At 44.0% G+C, this 12,149-nt stretch overlaps 1 protein-coding gene across 1 annotated transcript in view; it reads left to right on the top strand.

Annotated features, from left to right (window-relative positions):
- Nucleotides 1–12,149, top strand: part of LOC134935475 (amiloride-sensitive sodium channel subunit beta-like) — a 29,957-nt gene that overhangs the window by 7,494 nt on the left and 10,314 nt on the right. Inside the window, exons 4-6 of the mRNA XM_063930528.1 lie at nt 1,699–1,803; nt 9,767–9,887; nt 9,985–10,057. Coding sequence (XP_063786598.1) covers nt 1,699–1,803; nt 9,767–9,887; nt 9,985–10,057 — 299 coding nt within the window. The remainder of the gene's footprint in view (nt 1–1,698; nt 1,804–9,766; nt 9,888–9,984; nt 10,058–12,149) is intronic.

The raw sequence follows: 12,149 nt of genomic DNA, 5'->3' as shown, positions 1-12,149 counted from the left end.
GGTGCAGGGGGCATTACTGTGTGGGGCTTAATATGGTAGAATTTTTTTTATCCCGTGGTGGTCGTGATCTGTTGGAGCAGGGTCAAACTGGATTGTGAGGTAGTCTTTTCAGACGAGGCCATGCCCATTTAAATGAGACCACACCCATTTATATGAGGCCATGCCCCCTTGCCAGGTGCGCGCGCAAGTTTTTTTTTTTTTTATCTAGGTGTGTGGGGGGGGGGGGCACATTTTTTATGGCATGGGGGGCGCATTTTTAAATCTCGCACTGGGAGCCAAATTGGCTAGAAACAGCCCTGGTCCCTTGTGTGCTGCGCCGGCTGCAAACACATTTATTACATCAGTGGCGTCAGAAGGAGGGTGTGGGACGCCTAGCCCCGCCCCGTAAAGTCAAGTTCCCACCACGCAATGTCACGCCCCCATCCTGCAAAGCCGCGCCCCCTTGTGTACCCGCTGTACCGGGTGTCAAGGGGCAGAGCGACGCCTCTGTGTTACATACAAATTGACTTGTATGTTTACATGTGCTGGAAGGCACCCGCCTGCAGTCTTTGGTCTGCAGTTACCGCTGGTGGGGTGCGTTCAAACTAAAATCTAAAATGCTGTGTAAAAATAAAGCAGCCAGTATTTACCATGCACAGAATAACATATAACCCACCCAAATCTATCTCTCTTTGCACATGTTACATCTGCCCCAATTTTAGTGCAACATGGTTTTTGCTCAGTTGCTTGATAAATTGCTTTACTTACAAACATGAATCAGGCCCATTATACCTAAAATATAATATGATCAGACCAATGAAAGTCATGAATGCAAATGTCTAATTTATTACTTTTGCATAATGTCTATAAGATTTAGTAAAAAAACAATGCAAAAATGATTCAATAATTTTCCATGATAATTAGGCAATTTAGGACATTGGCCCTCATTCCGAGTTGTTCTCTCGCTAGCAGATTTTAGCAGCATTGCACACGCTAGGTCGCCGCCCTCTGGGAGTGTATCTTAGCATAGCAGAATTGCGAATAGAAAATTCTTAGCAGTTTCTGAGTAGCTCGAAACTTACTCCTACACTGCGATCAGCTCAGCCCGTTTCGTTCCTGGTTTGACGTCACACACACGCCCTACGTTCGGCCAGCCACTCCCCTGTTTCTCCAGACACTCCTGCGTTTTATCCTGGCACGCCTGCGTTTTTCCGCACACTCCCAGAAAACGGGCAGTTTCCGCCCAGAAACACCCACTTCCTGTCAATCACACTCCGATCACTTCAACGATGAAAATTCTTCGTTCGGACGTGAGTAAATCTACTAAGTTTTGTGCTAAAATACTTAGCGCATGCGCACTGCGTACCATGCACATTTTTGCCATAATCGCTCCGTTGCGAAAATCGGCAAAGACCGAACAACTCGCAATGACCCCCATTGCTCCTTTACATCATAGTACTGATATTTAAATGTATATTAGTCAAGCACTGTAAGTCTAATAACAGTTCTTATTCCTAAAATAAATGCTATAATCAGAAAATCACATAGGAAAAGTTAGCATATGTGTATGTCTTAACAGTTATGGAAAAAATTATAAAAATAAACTACAGTGTGTAGCATTATTAAATTGGCACGTTAAGGTCATACATGTCTGAGCAAACAAAGCCACAAATATTGCATTCCATATTTGATGACAACCAGTGAATCTATTTCTAACAGGTCCATGTTAAACGTTTGCAAGAGCCGTACAGAAGTCGGTGTAGCAGCGGATACAACATAAGGAACTATTATGCAGATGTTTATGGGACAGACTATAGTAGAGAGGTGAGTTCTAAGTGCTGACATAGGGCCTAATTCAGACCTGATCGCTAGGCTGCGTTTTCGTACAGCGGGCGATCCGGTCTAAACTGCGTAGCACAGATACAAAGCAGGTCGCCGCTCAGCGATGGGTTTGTGCGAAGGATCCAGTCACACGGGCGTTCGCAAGGAGATTGACAGGAAGAGGGCGTTTGTGGGTGGCAACTAACTGTTTTCTGGGAGTGTTTGGAAAAACGCAGGCGTGTCCAAGCGTTTGCAGGAAGGGTTCCTGATGTCAGTTCTGGTCTCGGAGAGGCGGAAGTGTTCGCAGCGGCTGAGTAAGTCCTGGGCTACTCAGAGACTGCACAGAATCTGTTTGTACAGCTCTGCTACACATGCGTTCGCAACACTTGCAAAGCGAAAATACACTCCCCTATGGGCGGCGACTATGTGAACGCAGGACTGCAAAAAAAACCTGAGCGAGCGAATAGGTCTGAATTAGCCCCATAGAGCATCTGAATGATTAGCAATGTCTTGCAATTGAAAGTTGCCAAGTTTGGTCGTGTTTTGAATTGATTCAATTATGATTATATGATGCCATCCATTGTATACATAAGATCCTAAATGCCATTGGCATTGTATGCAAAAAATGGATAAGGATGCAAACTTACACAGAAAGAAAACAATATCACCAATATAGGATCCCTTGGTGCTAAAAATTAATATGATGAAGAATCTCAGAAAGATGTCAGTCTCTAGTGTTGGATCTTCTGTTTTCAATGAGTCCCTCAAAGACAATAGAGAAAACGCCTCATAGGGCAATATTGCAATGATGTCAGTGCTTACACTATTTTCAGTGATCTCAGTGCTTACACTATTTTACTTGTAACATTTTCGGTCGAGAACGGCGAGGGGCCCAATTAGAGCAGGACACATCTGCGCGATTGGTGTGCATAGTAAAAAAAAACCGACTGCATACTTTTTCCTCAGCTGTGATACCTTTTCCTCAATATTGCATATTAGTTAGCACATAGCCTAGGTTTCTTATTGCAAAGGTATTGGCATAAAGTGATAAATAAAGCATACATGTGAGGGTCAGTCACATTGAACAATATAAGTGAACTAAGATGCAAACTGAGGAAAAAGTAGCAGGAAAAAGTACACAATCCAGATTAAACAGGCAAAAGACACTTTTGCCTGTTTAATCTGGATTGTGTACTTTTTCCTGCTACTTTTTCCTCAGCTTTGCATTTTAAGGGCCCTACACATTGACCGATCGGCTGCCGAGCTGCCCGACGGCGGATACGGCCGACGGGCAACCCGCCGGCGGGGGGGAGTGAAGTTTCTTCCCTTTCCCCACCGTCACCCGGCTCCATAGAAATGCAGGCAAATATGGACGAGATCGTCCATATTGGCCTGCATGCACAGCCGACGAAGCACCAGCGATGAACGAGCGCGGGGCCGCGCATGGTTCATTGCTGGTGCCTCCACACTCAAAGATATAAACGGTATCTCGTTCATTAATGAACGAGATCGTTCATATCTTTGAGTGATATCGCACAGTGTGTTGGGCCTATTAGTTCACTTATATTGTACTAATTTCTTAGAATTTGGGCGTATTTGGTGCAATTTGAGATACATATTTGATATTTTGATATGAAAACTAAATTTATGTCCAGCGCTTAATGAGCCCCTCTGAAAAAGCCATTTTGCTGAAATGAGAAGACATTGGTGGGAATTCAATTGGGCACAAGGGTTAGCGAGGTAAAAAACCTTCAATACCTAGTGGACAATTTTGGATTACTGCAGGCATGCTCACTCCTGATACTTGCGGTACCCAATCGCAAAAAGATGGTCACAGGATATTCAGAGCTGAAAACCGGCGGCGCGTGAAAATATAAATAAATATATATATATATATATATATATATATATACTACTTATATTTTAAATAATTTGAAGAGGTGTAGTGGGGTAGAGTACCCAATATGACCTTTACAAAGTCCCAAACTGAATAGATACATATTAGCTAAAATATCAAGCTTGCAACTACATAGGCAAACATTTAATTTACACTTATTTTTCTATGAAAAACTGCTAAAATGTTACTAACAGTAATTTGCCAAAAAATGTATTATCAACTGGGAATTTATTCAAACATAAAAATGAATTTCCCTTAGAAGTCACAATATGGGTTTGTGTGGGAATGGTGCTTCATACTCCCTGCTTCATACGTTCCCTGTTTGCCAAAATGATCTAAATACATCACGTTGCATGGGATTGTGTTTTGATGGACGTTTGCTTGCTACTGTTCAGGTTGTCAAAGTTTCTATTGCCAATAGATATAGTAGCAGTTAGCGTGGCAATATTTCTATTTTTCAAGTTCAAATACACTTATATATCACTATATGTCACTTTTTCCCGCTTCCCCAGTTAGTTTGTAATGCATCTATAAAGTGCACTTCGCAGCAAAGCAAAGGCGTATATTAGTCAGACGACAGAGAATATTATATTACTTATATGACAGGCAGCATAATAGTAATTCCCCCCTTGTGTGTAGTGCTAGCTGCCTGACGTGCCTGCAGAAAAGAATGGCTATATCATATGTCCCTCAAACCAGAATAATATAAAATGTAATCAAACCTAAACCTTTATTGTACATAAATAATAATAATTAAAGCCAAAGTAAATATACTTTGGTGTGTCAGTTATTTTCAAACACAGTAAATATATTTCTGTGCAGTGCTTGGACATCTTTTCCATGATTTAGTGGTAGCCATGCCCTATCCAGTCAGACAACTTATTTTTTCCATAGAACATGTTGCAGGATAAACACTTTTTCTGTGACCTGACTGTGAACTGTGATGTACTTATCCTCATGCACTTTTGAACCTCTTCTTAGTTTGTTTATTTGTTCTAGCATGATTGGTGCTTCATAGACATCACTGAATGCAGAATATCGCCATTTACTACCCTTATTAAATCTTACTAATTAATCTGTAAAAATCATTTTATTGTAGGATATCTTATGTTTCCATTCCTTACATTTTTTTATAGTTAAGTAAAAATATAACTATATAAATAGAGAAGTTACTTCCGTAGCTCTGCAGCACTGAAAGCATACATTACAATGGGTGTGGTTCATCAAATCGACAGTGCTAGGTCGACAATGTTTAGGTCGACCACTATAGGTCGACAGTCACTAGGTCGACATGGATGGAAGGTCGACAGGGTTTCTAGGTCGACATGTGCTAGGTCGACAGGTCTAAAGGTCGACATGAGGATTTTTTTATTTTTTCGGTGAGTGACCGGGATCCCAAATTAGTGCACCGCTTCGCTCGCCATGCTTCGGGCATGGTGCCTTCGCTCCGCTACCGCTTCGCTCGGCACACTTTACCGTTCCAATCGTAGTCCACGTGGTTCGTTAAGTATGAAAAAATTCAAAAAAATGTGAAAAACTCATGTCGACCTAGCACATGTCGACCTAGAAACCCTGTCTACCTTCCATCCATGTCGACCTAGTGACTGTCGACCTATAGTGGTCGACCTAAACATTGTCGACCTAGACACTGTCGATCTTCAGACCGGATCCCCATTACAATACTGGGGCTGATGCACAGTTGAACACAAGTCGGTTTTGGAACTGGATCTTGAATATTTCTGATTGGAGCCGAGCGCATACAACTATGGGGGTAATTATGAGTTGATCGCAGCAGGATTTTTGTTAGCAGTTGGGTAAAACCATGTGCACTGCAGGGGGTGCAGATATAACATTTGCAGAGAGAGTTAGATTTGGGTGGGTTATTTTGTTTCTGTGCAGGGTAAATACTGGCTGCTTTATAATTACACTGCAATTTAGATTGCAGATTGAACACACCCCACCCAAATCTAACTCTCTCTGCACAACTGCTAACAACTGCCCAACTGCTAACAAAGATCCTGCTGCGATCAACTCAGAATTACCCCCTATGTGTGAAGCAGCTGTACACAAATCATCTGCAGTTGTGGCTAAGAGTGTAACTTGGCGGTGATAGGGTGTTGGCGCGTAGGCTAGGTTTAAAGAGGGTGTAACGAGAGTATGTCAATTGCAGAAAATGTTATGCGTATACATAAATATGTCTAAAAACAGACTCTTTTGCATCAAGAAAGGGTTGGAGCCAGCGGTGTATCTATAATGGGTGCAGTGTGTGTGGTGCACACGAGCCCCTGGGTCCAGAGGTGGCCCACACCACAAACGCTGCACCCATTTCTCTTATACTTACCTGTCTGGCGTCCATCGGTGTCCGTGTGTGGGCCCCCTCCTCTCCGAGTCCCGTAGCCGGTAGCGCTGCTAGCTCTCTGTAAGAGCACTAGAGACTCTGGCACAGTGCCAAAGTCTACAGCGCATGCTCAGGTGTCTGAAAAATGGCTGCCTTGTCATTTTTTCGGAGACCTGCGCATGCGCTGTAGACTCTGGCACTGTGCCAGAGACTCTAGTGCTCACTCAGAGCGCTAACAGCGCCGCCGGTGCCGGCTACGGGATGGGAGAGGAGGGGACCCACACACGGAGACTGCACACGGGTCCCCTCCTCTCTAGATATGCCCATGGTTGGAGCAATAGTTTTCCTTCCTCCTGCATCATGCGGGAGGCTCCCATTTCAGCCATAAATCTGCTGCTGCCCTGCTTTGTAGGTTACATCTCCCAGATTCTTCAAATTCTACTCAGGGTGACACTAAGGAGTTTCTTTGCAAGAACAATGATTTGCTGTAGCTGCTCAGGAGTCACTGCTGACGACTCTCATTATCCCCCTTGTAGGAACCCTGACAGGAGAAAGAGACAGCAGCACATGATAATACACAAGGTCTTCTTCTTATCTATGCTGGTGTGCACTGACCCATAGTGTGCTGCTGCTAGTTAGCTGTAAGAGTAAGTTGCTGTTAATAATCTTTCTTTAGTATAACACATTTGTTTAATTAGAGTGTCTGGTGTGTGTAATGATTTAGCCAATGCTGTAATGCTATGGAAAACAGCACATCCATTAAATATGGGTAGTGCCTACACGATGCAGACAATCCAACGTTTACAATAAAGTAACATCTAATACACCAAAATCATAATTCACTTATATGTTTAGGGATGAATTCACACAAGGTCAACTTGCATTTGGAATGTATTGCATAGGCATCACATTTATCATGTATATTGAGCTTGAGTGAGAAGAAAAGAAATATCACAGCAAATATATATTGCAAACAAGAAACCCAGTATTCCAGACAGCAATACTTTCAATACTTCCCAAAATATATTGTTACTAATGTTATATAGAAATATCTTGCAACAACAAGCATTTAAGCATAGACACACCCATTTGTGGAACTTGACACACCCTTTGGGCAGAATATGACACACCCCCTCGGCGGCACGGCGCAATTTGCGTGCACATCCTACTGTAATCTCCCTGATTCTAGTTTTTAAAAGTAGGCAAGTATGGTGCAAGTGCACACAAATAAAGATGACTGGTCTTAAACCAAGTGTATGGGTGAAGGGATGGATATGTACAGATCTGCATATGGACACATTTATGTACGTATGGCTTGCACTCAGCTCTGCATCAGCCCCACTGTGTATAATGATTTGTTTTAATAGGAGAAATAAAGTGAGCTGTAGAAGCAGGATGTGGCAATTACAGTGCTAACTATCGTGCCCAGGCTTATATCGGATTGGGTATGATAAAAAAAATTGTATTGCACACATTACCTGATATATCGATGTATCAATACAAGTTAAATGTCTTTGCATTACAAATGGTTGGAAGTTAATGGCCTTGCTGTTAATAGCCCTAGGATCCTGTATGGGACAGTAATTAGAGGTTAAAGTTTGTGTTTAACACCGCAGGAGTCAACCCTACATCCCAGTAAAAACACTATGTCTATCAACGGGTGAAACCTTCTTCCTGGAACTGCTAAGAGCTTGTGTACACAGTCCCAGTTCAGCCAGCTTCAAACAAACAATTAAAACATAAGGGAATCTATCCCTGCCAGAGTGGATCAGAAACCCCAAAAGCGTAAGCTCAGATTTAATAAAATCTGGTTTTGGAAGGGTTAAAAATGAATCCCAAGGGGGTGGAGCTGTGTGTGTACTGCAGTAACTTTGAATATGGGAAACTGACTCTGCAAATTGTATATTATCGTTGAGGTGGTTCCAGTGAGAGACTGTATCCTATAATGTTACCAGCATATGCAGAGAGGCCTCACTCTACCGTGTTCTGTAATGCAGGTGACTAGAACATTGTTTTTCTCCCTATTTTATTTCTTGAAATAGTAATTTTCTTGTGTAACTATTTACAATATTATATTCTTTTAACCGTAATTTTTTTCTGTAACTAAAAGCTTTGAAGTTTTACTTAAATTAAAAATCTTAATTTTAGTTCTGGTTTCTGTGTTTCGACACCCATACCCCGAGAGGCTTATGTTACCTAATTTTGTATGTATTAATAATTGTGTATGCGGGTGGGAGCAGAAGCTCACCCTGGGCGTGGACCCTCAAAGATGCTTGACCTGGCTGGCGCAGAGACCGGTACTTCTGCTGGTGGCAATTACCGAGTTGATTTACCACACGCACTGAGGTAATCAGTAAGGTGTCTCAGATTGGCATATCTGAAGAATCGCTACGCTGGAATTGTGACACTATTTATTGGTGACAGGTACAGCAGTACTGCACAATCTGAAATGGGTTGTAAGTTAATATATGAATAGGGTTGTGTCTATTTACACTTGATGGATAGGGCCCAGATGTGACACTACGTGAGGGCGGAATTTCTCTTCCGCCCTTACAACATTTTGATTGTTTCTTAAGGCTATGTTTGTTGTAGGTTATTTTCTTTAAGTTGATTTTTATTGTACCCTCGAGGGCTCACATTGCTTGCCACGCTTTGGGCCCGGGGTCTCCTTTCTCTCTTGCCAAAAGTTGCTATTCCAAATAAATAGTGATGTTGACCAGTGTATTATGGGAAAGGTCCTATGCAAGATGGGTATCTAGATGCTACCATACAAATAGTTTAGGTCACCTAAGTCTCCACACTACAAATTGGCTTCACTCACTCTCATGCTGGCTACACCCCTTCTGTGCTGTCCTCCTCCTCTCATCACGGCTCTGCCCCCTCCAATACTTATTCCATCTACTAGTCCAACTGTCCTAAGGCTGTCCCGTCTCCCTGCAGTGGGAGCCATTGGGGTTCGCACACTGTGGAGATGGGACAGTTGTAAACAGTTACTATGTAGATGTGTGATGCCAAGCAAGTACGTGACCCCAATCTATTATAACTGTATACATGGAATGAATTTGTGTGCTATAGGTACCATTTTTAAAAACTGACTTATCTAGGCAGAATGCTTTCAATCTGATCTCATGATTGATAATTCGACTGTGCAAAATGTACTGCTGACATTAGTATATGTAAGGGCAATGTCTGCATAAAGCCACCAATAGTGTACAGCAGGAGCAGACAATAGAGTCAGCTATTATAAGGCAAACAATTACACTACCTTGGAGTTTAGCAACAGCTGAAGGGGATCCGTTTAATTTGCCAGCTGTCAGGATCCTGACGGTCAGGATACCAACGCCAGAATCCCAACAGCCGGCAATGTGACAGCTGAAATACTTGCGCTACAGGACTATTCGCACTCGTGGGTGTCCACGACACCCATAGAGTGGGAATAGATCCAGTGGCGAGTGCAGCGAGCCCGCAAATGGACTCTGCACTCTCCCTGCTGCTGGCATACTGGCAGCCGGGATACCGTTGTCGGTATATTGACAGCCGGCATTCCGTCCGCCGGTAAATCATACTGAATCCCAGCTGAAGATGAGCACTTTCATAAAGCTAGTATTAAATGCTATTGAATGTAACTTCCCATAGTCTGCCCTGTATGAAGGAAAAGGAAGTAATAAACTCTGCTTCAAACCTATGTCAGTGTTTGTAGAACATTTATTTACAATTGCATTTGTCCCCAGGCTTGCAAGAAGAGCTGTGCACACAATAAGATTATCAAGAACTGTGGTTGCAGAATGTGGGAGTTCCCAGCGCCCCCTGGGTCTAAAGTACCTCTGTGTAACATCAGCGAGCCATCCGTCAGTGAGTATACATTCCCAGGACCTATAGCCTGCATGGGTGACATGGATCTGCTGAGCTCATTCCAACAACCTGGGTTTGTGTTTATTTTTCTTAACAGATAATTGTGTGGAAACGTATGAATATAAACTATCCCATGATCAGCTGAAATGCCACTGTCCTCTTCAGTGTGAGTGAGTATCAGCTACCCTTCCATTATACATCTATTATATACTATATCACCCTCCAACATTATGTATAAATAGCACATCACACTCTACAGGGGCTTTCGCTAAAATCAAGCAAAAACAGTGTGGGGCTGATAAAAGTTGAGCAGGCACTAGCGCTGCAACTACGGCGGTATGCGGCGGTATGACGTATCGGTAAGAAATTCCCAGCCAGTACGCTGTATCGCCGGGCCATCATACCCGCCTCCCGCTGGCTTCTGTATGAGGGGAGGAGAGCGCAGCGCCTCTCCTCCCCTCAATTCTCTGTGATGTCCGCGGTCTCCAATGGCGGCGGCGGCAGGGTAAATATCAATAACGCACCGGTTTGCTAGCCAATCAAAGCTCACGGACCAGTAGCCGCGGCTCCTGATTGGCTGCCGGTCCGGCGCCTCATTTGAGATACCCACTGCCGGAGAGGAGACTGGACTTCACGAGCATTGAGGCACACGCTGCGCTCTCCTCCCCTCACACAGCACAAACAGACTAATAGGCCCTACACACTATGCGATCCGCCGCCGAGTTGCCCGACGGCGGATACGGCCGACGGGCGACACAGCAGCGGTGGGGCAGTGACGGGGAAAGTGAAGTTTCTTCACTCCCCCCGTCACCCAGCTCCATAGCAGTGCAGGCAAATATGGACGAGATCGTCCATATTGGCCTCCATGCACAAGCGACGGGCACCAACGATGAACGAGGGTGGGGCCGTGCATCGTTCATTGTTGGTGCTTCCAACTGAAAGATATGAACGGTATCTCATTCATTAATTAACAAGATCGTTCATATCTTTCAGTAATATCGCCCAGTGTGTAGGGCCTATAAGGCAGCGGTGAGCAGGGGGGGCACACTGGGACAATGTATATCCTGGCACTGTGGGGGCATTTGTGTATCTGGCACTGTGGGGGCATTTGTGTCGGCACTGTGGGGGCATTTGTGTATCTGGCACTGTGGGGGCGTTCGTGTATCTGGCACTGCGGGCAGTGTATATCTGGCACTGTGTGGGCATTTGTGTATCTGGCACTGCAGGGGCATTTGTGTATCTGACACTGCGGGGGCATCCGTGTATCTGGCACTGTGGAGCAATGTATATCTGACACTGGAGCAATATGTATCTGACACTGGGGCATTTGTGTATCTGGTACTGTGGGGGCATTTGTGTATCTGGCACTGTGGGGGCATTTGTGTATCTGGCACTCTGGGGCAATGTATATCTGGCACTCTGGAGCAACGTGTATCTGGCACTATTGGGGTCATATGTGTATCTGGCCCCCCCATATGTGTATCACGCCCCCATTTTCATTGGCCACGCCCCATGTGGCATTTGGTCACACCCATTTTTGGCGCGCGTACTCATAACACATTTTTTCTACTTGCACCACTGGCAGGCACCCTGCATGAATCACATCGCACATGCTTTCTAAAGAATTATTATCATATCAAAGTTTTCTATATTTTCACAACCAAAGGGGTGGAAGTGGGTTATAGTGGGTATTCTCATGCAGGCACAGTGCAGAGAGAACTTGTCAATGCAGAGTACAGTACAGTAAATATATGCCTATTTGAATGCATAGCTGTGAATGTCTGATGCAAGTGGGTGTTAAGGGAGCTTCCTGCACTGCTACTGTGACAGTTGCACATGACTGCCACCTACCACCGTAGTGCCTGCCAATAGTAAGGATGATAACCGGCAGCCAACCAGGCGCACATTTAGAGGGAGTTGCATTGTGAGATGCATACTACTTGTGTACGGCAAATACATATACATATCAGCCATGCACACTTCTTTGGAGCAACATACAGTATGCCGGATTTACTTCCAACTTTGCATTAGTCCCATAACATTTAATCTCCCAAAGCATGAACAGCAAATTACATTATATACTTTCCTGAAAAAAAGCCATGTGATTCCAGTGAAAGAAATTCTGGAAACTATACAGACAGCAGTCTCTAATCTGCCTCATAGTAGCGACTGCTGGTGGTTAATTGGCTTGTCATTCGTTTGGTATGGAGGGATGCTATGCTGATCCTGGCGTATGAGATGCCGGCAGTCAGAATACTGACA

Source organism: Pseudophryne corroboree, chromosome 6, assembly GCF_028390025.1.
Source record: "Pseudophryne corroboree isolate aPseCor3 chromosome 6, aPseCor3.hap2, whole genome shotgun sequence".
Classification (NCBI taxonomy): Eukaryota; Metazoa; Chordata; class Amphibia; order Anura; family Myobatrachidae; genus Pseudophryne; species Pseudophryne corroboree.
This window is presented reverse-complemented; position numbering and strand designations above follow the sequence as displayed.